Source organism: Anomaloglossus baeobatrachus, chromosome 9 (genome assembly GCF_048569485.1).
Source record: "Anomaloglossus baeobatrachus isolate aAnoBae1 chromosome 9, aAnoBae1.hap1, whole genome shotgun sequence".
Classification (NCBI taxonomy): Eukaryota; Metazoa; Chordata; class Amphibia; order Anura; family Aromobatidae; genus Anomaloglossus; species Anomaloglossus baeobatrachus.
The window spans coordinates 24,786,769-24,803,276 of NC_134361.1; the positions used below are offsets into that span (position 1 = coordinate 24,786,769).

Here is a 16,508-nt window from a genome sequence, read left to right on the forward strand (position 1 = left end):
GGAGATGCGGCTTCAGGACCCACACATTTTCTGCCCTTGTTTTTTTATCAGGGGTCTTTACAGGGTTAAAATAACATGGGGGGGAACGTCTGATTGGATTAGATCCCCTTCTGGTATATGGCAGATCCCGCCGCTGTGTGGACAGAGGGGAGGAAGGACCCCACATCTGCAGATCCCACCCTCCTGGCTGCTCCCTGTACCCGGCCGATGTAACATGTTATGGATGTGATTATTCGGGGTTGTTTCTCCCTTCGCAGGGTGGTCTCCCCCACGCCCAGCCCCAGGTCTTCTCGCTCTGCATCCCTCCGCCCAACGTCACCGGCTCCCTCCACCTGGGCCACGCTCTCACCGTCGCCATTGAGGACGCTCTGGTGCGCTGGTGAGTGGAAGCCATGATTAGTCCTGTAATACCAGACACGGCCTGTATGCTGGGGCGGCGCTGTTTCTGCGTGGGGGGGAAAGCAGCGCCATCGTTTTCATATTCAGCAGCCATCATGTCACCGCTTTCTTCTCGGCCAGGAGGCGGATGCTGGGGCAGAAGGTCCTGTGGGTGCCCGGATCCGATCACGCGGGAATCGCCACTCAGGTAAGAAATGGGCGGATTTCATCACGGATCCGTGAATGCGGTTTGCGGCGCCCGGTTACTACACCGCCATGCTGTACATAACTGTAACTCCCAGGATGCCACATTCTGGGACTTGTAGTCCCACAGACAGACTTGATGTTTTTTTCCCATCATAGACCGTGGTGGAGAAGAACCTGTATAAAGAAGGGGGTGTCTCTCGCCACGATTTGGGTCGGGAGGAGTTTCTCCGGGCCGTGTGGCAGTGGAAGGAGAGGTAAGAGGTGCTGCACGTGGCCTGGACGTGGCCGTGGCCTCGTTGGGTCTTTTTTTTTTAATTTCTCATTTTTTTTCTCCCTGAAGTAAAGGGGACAGGATCTATCATCAGCTGAAATCCCTGGGGGCGTCTCTGGACTGGGACCGGTCCTGCTTCACCATGGACGAGGTAAGACATATACACATACATGTATATATGTAACATACACTGTACATATACACCAAAACACATACAGCTGCACTCTAGAATGCTAACGATGGGTAAGGGAACTCTGGTATTGCATTACTGCTATAGGAATGTCGGAAAAAAAAAGATATTTAGTTTATGTATTGGCCAATGTATGTGAGCCCAATAACCAACGGCAAGGTGATCTCTTACTGTATATACCGGGAACTTAACCTGTAATGCCACTATCTGGGTTAAAACCTCCATGTCTGGGCAGCTAGACTCCTGTTATAAAGGGGAGTGGACACAGCCTGGTTATAGGGCAGAGTGCTCAATCAGAAAGGGAGGTACTACAAATATACAAAATTATATATATGTGTGTGTGTATGTGTGTATATATATATATATTTATTTATTATATATACAGCTAGCACCTGTTCACACCTATTGGATGTGCGGGTCAGTCTTTTTGTATATTATACAGAGATCACCTTGTCGTGGTAATTGGGCTCACATGCATTGGCCAAAATATAAACTAAATTCTCTTTTTTTTAAAAAAAAAATATTCATATATCAGTAATGTAATACCAGAGTTCCCATATTCATTGTTAGCATTCTAGAGTGCAGCTGTATGTGTTTTGCAGTTATATTGTGTTTTCAGCTAGCCCCTGTTCACACTTATTGGATGTACGGGTCAATCTTATTGATATATTTGTTATTCATATACACCGACACCGCACACCAGGAATGTACACAGCACCGATCGAGATCCATTCTCAGGATCGGCCAGGGTGCAATCCACAAGACATCACCTATCCTGGGATAGCATTTAATGATGGAGGTAACCCTCTCCTGCACCATGACACACGTATTATCCGTCCACTGAATGATAATAAAATACAGTGGAGGAGACCCACGAGGACCCCACTGCTGACACAGAGACATTCCCATTACTGAGATAAGAGATGGCAATTGGTGCCGATCAGATTCTATGGAGGTGGGAGGAGCTAGAGGAAGAGCTCCGCCCCCTTCTATCTAGATAGAATATCGCCACCACCAACTGCCATCTCTTATCTCAGTAATGGGAAAGTCTTCACTGAATACAGATTTTACCTCCAAAATTGATAATTTTGATAATGCTGTTTGTGCCCGTGTCCTGCGCTCCCTTGTCCTGCGCTCCCTTGTCCTGCGCTCCCTTGTCCTGCGCTCCCTTGTCCTGCGCTCCCTTGTCCTGCGCTCCCTTGTCCTGCGCTCTCTTGTCCTGCGCTCTCTTGTCCTGCGCTCTCTTGTCCTGCGCTCTCTTGTCCTGCGCTCTCTTGTCCTGCGCTCTCTTGTCCTGCGCTCTCTTGTCCTGCGCTCCCTTGTCCTGCGCTCCCTTGTCCTGCGCTCTCCTGTCCTGCGCTCTCCTGTCCTGCGCTCTCCTGTCCTGCGCTCTCCTGTCCTGCGCTCTCCTGTCCTGCGCTCCCTTGTCCTGCGCTCTCCTGTCCTGCGCTCTCCTGTCCTGCGCTCCCTTGTCCCGCGCTCCCTTGTCCTGCGCTCCTTTGTCCTGCGCTCCCTTGTCCTGCGCTCTCTTGTCCTGCGCTCTCTTGTCCTGCGCTCTCTTGTCCTGCGCTCTCTTGTCCTGCGCTCTCTTGTCCTGCGCTCTCTTGTCCTGCGCTCCCTTGTCCCGCGCTTGTGACAGCCGGGCCCCTCTTCTGATGTCCGGAGTCAGAGGTGTCACAGATCCCGGTTGATTAACTCCTGAGATGCTGAAGTGAATATAGAAGTGTATCAGCGATGTCCCCCTGGCCGGTCCCTGTAGTGGCTCGTGGGACTATATTGGCACAGGCCACATTCTTAGTTTGTCCCGATTGCTGGTCGCCTCTATAGAAGTAATAGCTGTGATTTATGTAGCGCTTTCCTATACCGTGGTGCAGTATAATGATCGTCGCCGTCGCCCCTCCTGACCTTCTTCCTCTCATCCCCAGCGCTTCTCTCGGGCCGTGTCTGAAGCCTTCATTCACTTATATGAGAGCGGTTTGGTTCGGCGCCGGCATCGTCTTGTGAACTGGTCCTGCGCCCTCCGATCCGCCATCTCTGATATCGAGGTAAGACGCAGACATGCGCTGGCTCTTATACGGCATGCGGGGGACGTGGATACACCGCCACATCTGATAGAGGGGAGACGCCGACTGATGGCCACCCTTCAACATGGAGGGGGAGACATGGATAGTCTTCTGCCTCAGAGGGGGGACGTGAACCATCGGCCACCTCTGATACAGCAGGGGACACATGATCCGTCAACCACCTCTGATACAGCAGGGGAGACATGATCCGTCAACCACCTCTGATACAGCAGGGGAGACATGATCCATTGGCCACCTCTGATACAGCAGGAGAGACATGATCCGTCAACCACCTCTGATACAGCAGGAGAGACACGATCCGTCGGCCACCTCTGATACAGCAGGAGAGACATGATCCGTCGGCCACCTCTGATACAGCAGGAGAGACATGATCCGTCAACCACCTCTGATACAGCAGGGGAGACATGATCCGTCGGCCACCTCTGATACAGCAGGGGAGACATGATCCGTCGGCCACCTCTGATACAGCAGGAGAGACATGATCCGTCAACCACCTCTGATACAGCAGGAGAGACATGATCCGTCGGCCACCTCTGATACAGCAGGAGAGAGATGATCCGTCAACCACCTCTGATACAGCAGGGGAGACACGATCCGTCGGCCACCTCTGATACAGCAGGAGAGACACGATCCGTCGGCCACCTCTGATACAGCAGGAGAAACACGATCCGTTGGCCACCTCTGATACAGCAGGAGAGACATGATCCGTCAACCACCTCTGATACAGCAGGGTAGACATGATCCGTCGGCCACCTCTGATACAGCAGGGGAGACATGATCCGTCGGCCACCTCTGATACAGCAGGAGAGACATGATCCGTCGGCCACCTCTGATACAGCAGGAGAGACATGATCCGTCAACCACCTCTGATACAGCAGGAGAGACATGATCCGTCGGCCACCTCTGATACAGCAGGAGAGACATGATCCGTCAGCCACCTCTGATACAGCAGGAGAGACATGATCCGTCGGCCACCTCTGATACAGCAGGGGAGACATGATCCATCAACCACCTCTGATACAGCAGGAGAGACATGATCCGTCAACCACCTCTGATACAGCAGGAGAGACATGATCCGTCAACCACCTCTGATACAGCAGGAGAGACATGATCCGTCGGCCACCTCTGATACAGCAGGAGAGACATGATCCGTCAACCACCTCTGATACAGCAGGAGAGACATGATCCGTCAACCACCTCTGATACAGCAGGGGAGACATGATCCGTCAACCACCTCTGATACAGCAGGAGAGACATGATCCGTCAACCACCTCTGATACAGCAGGAGAGACATGATCCGTCAACCACCTCTGATACAGCAGGAGAGACATGATCCGTCAACCACCTCTGATACAGCAGGAGAGACATGATCCGTCGGCCACCTCTGATACAGCAGGAGAGACATGATCCATTGGCCACCTCTGATACAGCAGGAGAGACATGATCCGTCAACCACCTCTGATACAGCAGGAGAGACATGATCCGTCGGCCACCTCTGATACAGCAGGGGAGACATGATCCGTCAACCACCTCTGATACAGCAGGAGAGACATGATCCGTCGGCCATCTCTGATACAGCAGGAGAGACATGATCCGTCGGCCACCTCTGATACAGCAGGAGAGACATGATCCGTCGGCCACCTCTGATACAGCAGGGGAGACACGATCCGTCGGCCACCTCTGATACAGCAGGAGAGACACGATCCGTTGGCCACCTCTGATACAGCAGGGGAGACACGATCCGTCGGCCACCTCTGATACAGCAGGGGAGACACGATCCGTTGGCCACCTCTGATACAGCAGGAGAGACATGATCCGTTGGCCACCTCTGATACAGCAGGGGAGACACGATCCGTCGGCTACCTCTGATACAGCAGGGGAGACACGATCCGTTGGCCACCTCTGATACAGCAGGAGAGACACGATCCGTCGGCCACCTCTGATACAGCAGGAGAGACATGATCCGTCGGCCACCTCTGATACAGCAGGAGAGACATGATCCGTCGGCCACCTCTGATACAGCAGGAGAGACATGATCCGTCGGCCACCTCTGATACAGCAGGAGAGACATGATCCGTCGGCCACCTCTGATACAGCAGGAGAGACATGATCCGTCGGCCACCTCTGATACAGCAGGAGAGACATGATCCGTCGGCCACCTCTGGTACAGCAGGAGAGACATGATCCGTCGGCCACCTCTGATACAGCAGGAGAGACATGATCCGTCGGCCACCTCTGATACAGCAGGAGAGACATGATCCGTCGGCCACCTCTGATACAGCAGGAGAGACATGATCCGTCGGCCACCTCTGATACAGCAGGAGAGACATGATCCGTCGGCCACCTCTGATACAGCAGGAGAGACATGATCCGTCGGCCACCTCTGATACAGCAGGAGAGACATGATCCGTCGGCCACCTCTGGTACAGCAGGAGAGACATGATCCGTCGGCCACCTCTGATACAGCAGGAGAGACATGATCCGTCGGCCACCTCTGATACAGCAGGAGAGACATGATCCGTCGGCCACCTCTGATACAGCAGGAGAGACATGATCCGTCGGCCACCTCTGATACAGCAGGGGAGACACGATCCGTCGGCCACCTCTGATATGGCCGAGGGAGGTGTTGACCGTCCTCCTTCCCCTCTGTTCTCAGTATACACCGCACCTCCCGTTCTCTCTCCACAGGTGGACAGTCGGCAGCTGGATGGTAAAACCTACCTGGCCGTTCCTGGCTACAAGAGGAAAGTCCCGTTCGGGCTCCTGTTCAGCTTCGCTTACCCCACAGAGGAAGGAGGTAGCCCCCGTCCCCCCATTACGCCCCCTCAGTGCGGCCTCCCGATCACTCACCTGATTTCCTTATTTGCAGATGGTGAAATCCTCGTGGCCACCACCCGTCCGGAGACCATGCTGGGGGACACGGCGGTGGCGGTCCATCCAGACGACCCCAGGTACCGGGTGAGTTTCCATTATTCTGGTTTTTGGAAGAAGATGAGACACAAGAATGTGGGAAATAAGATTCCAGAGAACGCGATCCTCCTTCATTACTGTAATATGGCAGGTGCCGGCTGTGCCATACGTCCTGCACCCGGATCTAGCTCTGACCACTGCCATATAGTCATAGAAATCCCGCTGTCATTCCCTAGTAGCAGCTTATAAATGGCACAATCTGCTCCCAGCAGCCCTTCTAGAATACAATTCCGGGGGGCTGATGGGTTGTCATTGTCCCCAGGGGTCTTTTCTTTGCCCCCATTTCTGCCATTTTGGTCATTTAAGTCCAGTCAAAATTATTTATCAAAATCTAAAATGTAATTCACTTCCAGGGTAAATCCTATAAAGAGGAAAAAAATAATTTTGTCCCCTTTGGAAGGATAATATTCGGATGCCGGCAGCCACCACTAGGGGGAGCTGAGTGCAGACAGATTCACAGTTGAGCCCTATAGAAGCTGTCAGCGCCCCCTGGTGGCTGCAGGAGGCAATACAACAGCATGAGGGTTATTTATATGAGTGTATCTGAGTTTTATGAGTCCTTCTGCCGTAGAGTCTCCATGGCAGAAGCCTCCGTCACCCCTTCACCGGGCGTCTGCTCCCTGTTGTCGCCCACCAGCTGGTGAACCCCGAGTTTGGCACCGGTCAGTATAGCACCATATGGAGGTTTACAGCTATGACTCACTAGATGGCGGTGTGACCCTCGCTGCCGGTTTATTTCTAGGAGCGGTGAAGGTGACCCCCGCTCACAGCCCGGTAGACTTTGAGATGGCACGAGACCTGGGGCTTCCATCGGTGTCTGTGATCGGGGAGGATGGAGCAATGACGGAAGCCTGCGGGGACTGGATACAGGTCTGATCGCCGTCACATCACCCCCCCCTCCATCTCTCGAGATAGTCGGCGTTACAATGTGTCAGCGCATTCTTACAGGGCGTGAGAAGATTCGATGCTCGGGAGAAGATTGTGGCCGCCCTGAAGGAGAAAGGGCTTTATAGAGGAGACCGCGAGCATTCAATGCTGCTGCCCGTCTGTAGGTGAGACCGTCCGCCATCCAGGTGTAGTGCTCTGTACAGCCACCAGGTGGCGCTGACTGACTGCTTCATCGCCATCTAGTGGCAGATTACAGCTGCATCATCGCCATCTAGTGGCAGATTACAGCTGCATCATCGCCATCTAGTGGCACACTGGCAGATTACAGCTTCTTCATCACCATCTAGTAGCACACTGGCAGATTAAAGCTGCATCATCACCATCTAGTGGCAGATTACAGCTGCATCATCGCCATCTAGTAGCAGATTACAGCTGCTTCATCGCCATCTAGTGGCAGATTACAGCTGCATCATCGCCATCTAGTGGCAGATTACAGCTGCTTCATCGCCATCTAGTGGCAGATTACAGCTGCATCATCGCCATCTAGTGGCACACTGGCAGATTACAGCTGCTTCATCGCCATCTAGTAGCACACTGGCAGACTACAGCTGTTTTATCGCCATCTAGTGGCACACTGGCAGATTACAGCTGCATCATCGCCATCTAGTGGCACACTGGCAGATTACAGCTGCATCATCGCCATCTAGTAGCACACTGGCAGATTACAGCTTCATCATCGCCGTCTAGTGGCACACTGGCAGATTACAGCTTCATCATCGCCATCTAGTGGCACACTGGCAGTTTACAGCTGTTTTATCGCCATCTAGTGGCACACTGGCAGATTACAGCAGAGTTTCTTAATACCTGTGAAGCCTAAAAATAATACTAAGAGAGAGAAAATATATAAAAACAAAGAAAAAGTAGTTTTCAAAACAAGGCATCAAGCGCGCCAAATCCCTGTCTATAGAGATCAATGATAGTGTTGTTCCCTGCAGCCACCACTAGAGGGAGCTCACTGATGACTGATGTCCACAGACTGCAGTAACAGATCCCTGTGCACAGAGCTCCCCCTGGTGGTGGCTGCAGGAACATCATACACGACCATACGTCAGCGCTTGTCCGTCTCTTTGTGTCTTGCAGCCGCTCCGGGGACGTGATTGAACACTTACTGAAGCGCCAGTGGTTTGTGAACTGTGAGGAAATGGCCCAAAAAGCTCTGAAGGTAAAATGCGCTCTCAGATTATTGTACCCCCCCCCCAATCACCCTGCGTGTCTTCTCATATGACCGATGTGATATTACCCCAAGGCGGTGGAGTCGGGGCGGGTGAAGATCACGCCGTCTTATCACCAGAAGACCTGGAAGAATTGGCTCTCGAATATCAGGTAGACTCCTCTCCTGCTGGTGACCCCCATGCTTTACACTGCAGGCTGCACTCGGAAGATAACACAATTACTGATGTTAGGTGACCTGCCCCCCTCTGAATACTGTCCCTACCCCTATTAATAACTGTGCCCCTATTCTTTCTGGGGTGTATCTGATTTTTGCATTAACCCCTTTCATTCCAGTGACTGGTGCATCTCGCGGCAGCTGTGGTGGGGTCATCAGATTCCCGCTTATCTCGTCACCTCGGCTCCGCCGCCCCTCCAGGTTAGTGGCCTCCAGAATAATGGTGCGGTCCATACATCCGAGGCCGGCCCCTCCCTGACCCCCCTATTTGTGCCTCAGGATAATAAGGATGAGAGCGAAGGATTCTGGGTAGCTGCTCACAGCGAATCAGAAGCTAGGAAGAAAGCCACCAACGTGTTAGGAAAACCAGAGGGCGAAGTCGTACTTAGAAGAGGTGAGGGCTTATATATTACACCTACAGGGGAGTGTCCTACAATCGTCCGATAATCCAGAATATCTGGTAATCCGGCACCATGATGTTAGAGAAACGTAGTGTTACCGTCCAATAATCCAGAACATCTCATAATCCAGCACCATGATGTTAGAGAAAAGTAGCGTTACCGTCCGATAAACCAGAATATCTGATAATCCGGCACCATGATGTTAGAGAAATGTAGTGTTACCATTCGATAATCCAAAATATCTGATAATCCGGCATCACAATGTTAGAGAAAAGTAGTGTTACCGTCCGATAATCCAGAATATCTGGTAATCTGGCACCATGATGTTCGAGAAACGTAGTGGTACCATCCAATAATCCAGAATATCTCATAATCCAGCACCATGATGTTAGGGAAAATTAGTGTTACCTTCCGATAATCTAGAATATCTGGTAATCCAGCACCATGATGTTCAAGAAACATATTGTTACTGTCTGATAATCCAGAATATCTGATAATCCGGCACCATGACGTTAGAGAAAAGTAGCGTTACCTTCCGATAATCCAGAATATCTGATAATCCAGCACCATGATGTTAGAGAAAAGTAGTGTTACCATCCAGTAATCCAGAATATCTGGTAATCCGGCACCATAACGTTAGAGAAACGTAGTGTTACTGTCCGATAATCCAGAATATCTCATAATCCAACACCATTATGTTGGGGAATATTAGTGTTACCGTCTGATAATCCAGAATATCTTGTAATCCGGCACCATGATGTTACTGCATATACTGATTCAGCCTCATTGCTCTTCTCCCCGTGTAGATGAAGACGTTCTGGACACTTGGTTTTCGTCGGCTCTTTTCCCGTTTGCTATGCTGGGATGGCCGGAGCCGGTGAGTTCTGTTCCTTTACAGGTTGGGGATTATATTCCGGGTTATTTGGGACACTTATTAGTGATCTCCCGTCACTAATGTAGATTTATCTGCATTATAACCTGACGCTGCAGCTTCCTGCAGTCACCACCAGGGGGAGCTAACTCCCTAGAGTTAGTCTACAGTTCAGTGTTTGCAGGAAGCTCCCTCTAGTGGTGACTGCAGGTATATAGCTCCCTCTAGTGGTGACTGCAGGTATATAGCTCCCTCTAGTGGTGGCTGCAGGTATATAGCTCCCTCTAGTGGTGGCTTCAGGTATATAGCTCCCTCTAGTGGTGGCTGCAGGTATATAGCTCCCTCTAGTGGTGGCTGCAGGTATATAGCTCCCTCTAGTGGTGGCTGCAGGTATATAGCTCCCTCTAGTGGTGACTGCAGGTATATAGCTCCCTCTGGTGGTAACTGCAGGTATATAGCTCCCTCTAGTGGTGACTGCAAGTATATAGCTCCCTCTGGTGGTGACTGCAGGTATATAGCTCCCTCTAGTGGTGACTGCAGGTATATAGCTCCCTCTGGTGGTGACTGCAGGTATATAGCTCCCTCTAGTGGTGACTGCAAGTATATAGCTCCCTCTGGTGGTGACTGCAGGTATATAGCTCCCTCTGGTGGTGACTGCAGGTATATAGCTCCCTCTGGTGGTGACTGCAGGTATATAGCTCCCTCTAGTGGTGACTGCAGGTATATAGCTCCCTCTAGTGGTGGCTGCAGGTATATAGCTCCCTCTAGTGGTGGCTGCAGGTATATAGCTCCCTCTAGTGGTGGCTGCAGGTATATAGCTCCCTCTAGTGGTGGCTGCAGGTATATAGCTCCCTCTAGTGGTGGCTGCATGTATATAGCTCCCTCTAGTGGTGGCTGCAGGTATATAGCTCCCTCTAGTGGTGACTGCAGGTATATAGCTCCCTCTGGTGGTGACTGCAGGTATATAGCTCCCTCTGGTGGTGACTGCAGGTATATAGCTCCCTCTGGTGGTGACTGCAGGTATATAGCTCCCTCTAGTGGTGGCTGCAGGTATATAGCTCCCTCTAGTGGTGGCTGCAGGTATATAGCTCCCTCTAGTGGTGGCTGCATGTATATAGCTCCCTCTAGTGGTGGCTGCAGGTATATAGCTCCCTCTGGTGGTGACTGCAGGTATATAGCTCCCTCTAGTGGTGGCTGCAGGTATATAGCTCCCTCTAGTGGTGGCTGCAGGTATATAGCTCCCTCTAGTGGTGGCTGCAGGTATATAGCTCCCTCTAGTGGTGACTGCAGGTATATAGCTCCCTCTGGTGGTGACTGCAGGTATATAGCTCCCTCTAGTGGTGACTGCAAGTATATAGCTCCCTCTGGTGATGACTGCAGGTATATAGCTCCCTCTAGTGGTGACTGCAGGTATATAGCTCCCTCTGGTGGTGACTGCAGGTATATAGCTCCCTCTAGTGGTGACTGCAAGTATATAGCTCCCTCTGGTGGTGACTGCAGGTATATAGCTCCCTCTGGTGGTGACTGCAGGTATATAGCTCCCTCTAGTGGTGACTGCAGGTATATAGCTCCCTCTAGTGGTGGCTGCAGGTATATAGCTCCCTCTAGTGGTGGCTGCAGGTATATAGCTCCCTCTAGTGGTGGCTGCAGGTATATAGCTCCCTCTAGTGGTGGCTGCAGGTATATAGCTCCCTCTAGTGGTGGCTGCAGGTATATAGCTCCCTCTAGTGGTGGCTGCAGGTATATAGCTCCCTCTAGTGGTGGCTGCAGGTATATAGCTCCCTCTAGTGGTGACTGCAGGTATATAGCTCCCTCTGGTGGTGACTGCAGGTATATAGCTCCCTCTGGTGGTGACTGCAGGTATATAGCTCCCTCTGGTGGTGACTGCAGGTATATAGCTCCCTCTGGTGGTGACTGCAGGTATATAGCTCCCTCTGGTGGTGACTGCAGGTATATAGCTCCCTCTGGTGGTGGCTGCAGGTATATAGCTCCCTCTAGTGGTGGCTGCAGGTATATAGCTCCCTCTAGTGGTGGCTGCAGGTATATAGCTCCCTCTAGTGGTGGCTGCAGGTATATAGCTCCCTCTAGTGGTGGCTGCAGGTATATAGCTCCCTCTAGTGGTGGCTGCAGGTATATAGCTCCCTCTAGTGGTGGCTGCAGGTATATAGCGCAGTGTTTTACCCTGATCCTTAGGAGCTGATTTGTTTTTTTTTATTCTTGTTCTTCCAAAAGTCAGAACATTTAGAACTTTATTGAAATTTGGAGGACAGACGGTAACGTTTCTCATTGTCTCTTCCTTACAGACTAAAGATCTTGAGGACTTTTACCCCAACTCCCTCCTGGAGACGGGCAGTGACCTGCTGTTCTTCTGGGTGGCCCGGATGGTGATGTTGGGGGAGCAGCTCACAGGGCAGATACCCTTCAGAGAGGTACGTCCAAAATAAAGGGGCGGGTGCCGTACAAAACCCCTTTTATTAAAGGGGTCTATTTCATTCTGGAAGACTCAGCGTGTCTGAGCAATATTCGCTGATTTTATTGGGGACTGTGTAGTACTTCACTTTTCCTGTGGGGGCGCTGCAGGGAAATTCATCACTTACTGCGGAGCTTTCCATAGATCTCCGCTGGTCACTGGGGTTCCAGCGGCCGGGCGTCCAAACTACAGAGAACTGTGTTTTGTTTTTTTTTTTTTTTGTTTATTTTTATAATCATAAAAAATTGTCCCTTTAACGTTGTCTATATTTTGGGGGGTGTTTTTTTTTTTCATTAATGCACATATTTTTGGTTAAAAATCATTAAATATTTTGCCTTCTGTAGCCTTTGTGCTGCAGAATGAGCTAACTGAGGATCCTTCAGTGAGCTCACCCGGTTTTTAACTCTTTTAATCCGATGGTGTTTTTTGTTTTTTTTTTCCTGAGCTGCTCTCAGCTGATTTGTGACCACAGACCACATCAAAGTTGAATGTTTAGGAAATAGACAGTCTGTAAAAGCCAAAAGGGGGCAATATTTTTAATTATATGGAATTTTTAGCCCCAAATATATGCACTTAAGTAAAAAAAAAAAAAAGTAAATGTCCCCAGAAGTGGGAAAACACCTATAATATATTCACATTTTACATTCTGTACCTTCTGTCCAGTTAGGTGGGTGGAGCTGAGCTGCAGTACCAGACATCGCCTGGGGGCTAGAGGGGCGCTGTTTTAAAAAAAAAAAAAATATATTATATATATATATATATATATATATATATATATATATATATATATATATATATATATATATATATATATATATATATATATATATATATATATATATATATATTATATATGGTGATACCAATTCTTTATCTTTACACATGGTGAAAAAAAAAAAAAAAGTGGTCCGCCTGTAGCCAAATGCTACAAGAAGGCAACTGCCAAGAGGACTTATGGACGCCTGCTATTAGAGCGTGTCCAGAGATTGACAGCGGCAATTAAGTGGTTAAGCAACAGAAGTCAGATCTCGCTATGTTGGCTGCTGTTAGAGGCCGGTGCTGTCTGTATAGCACAGCCGGCGCCTGCCATGTGTGCTGCTCGCTCAGCTCCTGCGCCTGCGTTTTTAATGTGATGAACCCCCTCGTGATCCATGCCGGCGGCCGCTCTCTGGTCACTTCCATCTGTCTCCTTTCAGGTTTTCCTACACTCCATGGTCCGAGACGCTCACGGGAGGAAGATGAGCAAATCTCTCGGAAATGTCCTCGATCCTCTCGACGTGATGACCGGCGTCACCCTGGAGGTGAGTGCAGCTCCATACCCCCCCCCCCCCTTCCTGGTAAAGGGCCCCTATCCCTGACCAGTATTACCAAAATTTCAAGCCTTCTCCCTTGAAGAGATGCACATGCGCGACCTCGGCTGCGTTGATGGAGCGGAGGCCGAGCATGCGTATCTCTGCCGCATACAAAACAGGGATCTGCAGAGCAACAGGTTCAGGATTTTCTTCATCGTTCCTTATGGGAGACCCAGACCATGGGTGTATAGCTTCTGCCTCCGGAGGACACACAAAGTACTACACTAAAAAGTGTAGCTCCTCCCTCCGAGCATATACACCCCCTGGATGACAAATCTAACCAGTTCAATGCTTTGTGTTCAGGAGGTCACACACACACATGCATTCTCTGATTTTTGATTTTTGATTTTTTGATTTCAAAGATTTGGAAGAAAAGCGGGTCCAGTCTGGATTCCCGGCATGTCCCTTCTCACCCCACTGTGTCGGCGGTGCTGTTAAGGTTGACTTTACAAGGCTGGAGCCTTCACATGCCGCGCTCCTTCACCATCCCCTGAGGCTCTGGCTTGAAGTGGGAGCCATCACGGTTCTCTCTGCTTTGCAGGAGACCGGTCTCCATCCGCAGCCCTGTCAGGATCCTGCCGGAAGGAGCGCTCACCCCCCCCCCCAGGGACATGGCCCTGCGTCTCATAAGCTAAGTATTGAGACGTTATTCAGGGGTCCCTTGTACATTTATTGAGGGGGGAGTGTGTTTGTTAACCTTGCTGTGATTTCCGGCCGTTCTCTGGGTTTTTCCTGAGAACCGCGCCGAGGGTGCCTGCTCGTCGGCCGCATGTAAAAATCTAGGCCCCGGCTTCAGATGCGGCCTAGTTTCGTTTTCAGCTTCCCCTGCATGTCATTCATGCAGGGGAACAGTGTGGCGCCGCCCACCGGCCGTTCAGCACAGGGGAGGACACTCCTCTCTGAGGAGATGTTTCCCTCCCCTGTATTTCTCCTTGGCCCTCCGGTTTCCCGCTCTTGGGCTAATCCCCGCCCCCCCTCCTCACTCCAGCGCCATTTTATCAGCGTTCTCTCACTGATCGGCGCTGGCTGCTGCAGCTCTGCATCTGTCTGGGGGTCCGAGCTGTGGAATCAGGAGGGCACACAAAAACCGGTCTGGTAAGCCACAACCTCTGGTTGTGGGCTTTATTATACACTCTCAGGGGGTCATTCTAAAGGAGTGTGTTCTTTACTGCAGAGCCTCCACCTCAGCAGCATATCTCACACTAGGAGCAAGGCTGCAAAGCTATACGCTATATGCACTGCATGTAAGCTCATTCTGCCTGAACCGAGCACATATCCACATTGTGATGCCTGCTCTAACATGGTGGTGCCTCAGCCTGGAGTCTCCCCAGGGGTCCCTCCGGCTGCTCCAGCCCCGGTGGCTGAACCCCCGGCTTGGGTAGCATCGTTTTCTAATGCTATCTCCCAGTCTTTTGCCGACTCCATGGGACAGCTGTCCCGGACTCTGCTGACCATGCATCAGCCCCCTTCTCAGGGCGCCTCTGCCGCTCCGAATCGCTCCGCAGAGCTAACAGAGCATGTTTTAGGACCCCGTCCTCCTAAACGGAGACGCAGGGACCCTTCTCCTTCCTCGTCCCATGGCTCTGATTCACGAGCTGAGGTGCAGGGCGAGGAGGATACTTTTACTGTGGGCTCAGACGCTACTTCTATGTACCCCATTGACTTATCTGAGGGTGATGCGGATGTTAGTGACTTGATTGCATCCATTAACTCCGTACTGAACCTCAACCCACCAGAGTCAGAGGAACAAGCCTCTCTGGTAGAAATACACCAGTTTACCTCACCTAAGAGGGCAAGGAGTATGTTTTTTAACCACTCCAGTTTTCAGGCCACTGTGACCAAGCCCAGGGCCTGTCCTGACAAACGCTTCCCAAAGCGTAGTTCTGATGACCGTTTTCCGTTTCCACCACAGGTGGTCAAGGAGTGGGCTCATTCACCAAAGGTAGACCCCCCCGGTATCTAGACTCTCAGCCCGGACAGTTGTATCTGTGGCCGATGGCACCTCTCTTAAGGATCCCACTGACCGCCAGGTTGACCTTCTGGCCAAATCTGTATATGAGGCGGCAGGGGCCTCGTTCTCCCCATCTTTTGCAGCAGTGTGGGCTCTTAAGGCAGTCTCTGCTTCTCTGGCGGAGATGCATTCCCTCACTAGGGACTCTATGCCCGAAATGGTTGCCTTAACTTCCCAGACTTCGGCTTTTTCATCCTATGCCATGTCTGCCATTCTGGAGGCTTCTCACCGCACGGCGGTGGCTTCCGCTAATTCCCTCGCGATCCGCAGGATCTTGTGGCTTCGAGAGTGGAAAGCAGACGCTTCTTCCAAGAAGTACCTTGCTGGGCTCCCCTTTGCTGGGTCCCGGCTGTTCGGTGAACAACTGGATGAAATTATTAAGGAAGCTACTGGCGGGAAGAGTTCTTCCATGCCACAAACTAAAACCAGGAAACCTGTCCAGGGCAGGAACCAGTCGAGGTTTCGTTCCTTTCGTTCCTCTAACTGGTCATCCTCTAAGCCCTCAGCTTCGTCCACTAACTCAGCCAAGGTTCGCAAACCCAGCTGGCGCGCGAAGCCGCGTCCTCAGAAGAACGGAGGCGCTGCCACTAAGGCAGCCTCCTCTTGACTATCTGGCTGCGCCAGCAATGTCCTTGGTCGGTGGCAGGCTCTCCGACTTTGGCGACGTGTGGTTTCAGCACGTCTCCGATCAGTGGGTGCGGGATATCATCTCCCACGGCTACAGGATAGAATTTTCTTCCAGCCCGCCAAACAGATTTTTTTATGTCCACTCCCCCCTGCTCCAAAGCCGCCGCCTTCTCACAGGCCGTGGCATCCTTGCAGGCCAACGGAGTAACTGTTCCGGTTCCCGCCCAGGAACGGTTCAGAGGTTTCTACTCAAACCTCTTCCTGGTCCCCAAGAAGGACGGTTCCTTCCTGCCCATCCTGGATCTCAAGCTTCTCAACAAGCAGGTTCAGGTGCGGCACTT

The 16,508-nt window shown here is 51.3% G+C and overlaps 1 protein-coding gene across 4 annotated transcripts in view; it reads left to right on the top strand.

The window, feature by feature from the left end:
• VARS2 (valyl-tRNA synthetase 2, mitochondrial) overlaps positions 1 to 16,508 on the top strand; it is a 48,810-nt gene that overhangs the window by 2,752 nt on the left and 29,550 nt on the right. For all 4 annotated transcript variants that reach the window (XM_075323302.1, XM_075323301.1, XM_075323304.1 and 1 more), the window contains exons 5-21: positions 258 to 379; positions 520 to 586; positions 742 to 839; positions 926 to 1,007; positions 2,972 to 3,091; positions 5,819 to 5,927; positions 6,000 to 6,088; positions 6,672 to 6,762; positions 6,843 to 6,970; positions 7,049 to 7,152; positions 8,129 to 8,210; positions 8,295 to 8,371; positions 8,555 to 8,636; positions 8,715 to 8,829; positions 9,643 to 9,713; positions 12,011 to 12,136; positions 13,374 to 13,478. In XM_075323302.1, the coding sequence (XP_075179417.1) occupies positions 258 to 379; positions 520 to 586; positions 742 to 839; positions 926 to 1,007; positions 2,972 to 3,091; positions 5,819 to 5,927; positions 6,000 to 6,088; positions 6,672 to 6,762; positions 6,843 to 6,970; positions 7,049 to 7,152; positions 8,129 to 8,210; positions 8,295 to 8,371; positions 8,555 to 8,636; positions 8,715 to 8,829; positions 9,643 to 9,713; positions 12,011 to 12,136; positions 13,374 to 13,478 (1,668 nt within the window). The remainder of the gene's footprint in view (positions 1 to 257; positions 380 to 519; positions 587 to 741; positions 840 to 925; positions 1,008 to 2,971; positions 3,092 to 5,818; positions 5,928 to 5,999; positions 6,089 to 6,671; positions 6,763 to 6,842; positions 6,971 to 7,048; positions 7,153 to 8,128; positions 8,211 to 8,294; positions 8,372 to 8,554; positions 8,637 to 8,714; positions 8,830 to 9,642; positions 9,714 to 12,010; positions 12,137 to 13,373; positions 13,479 to 16,508) is intronic.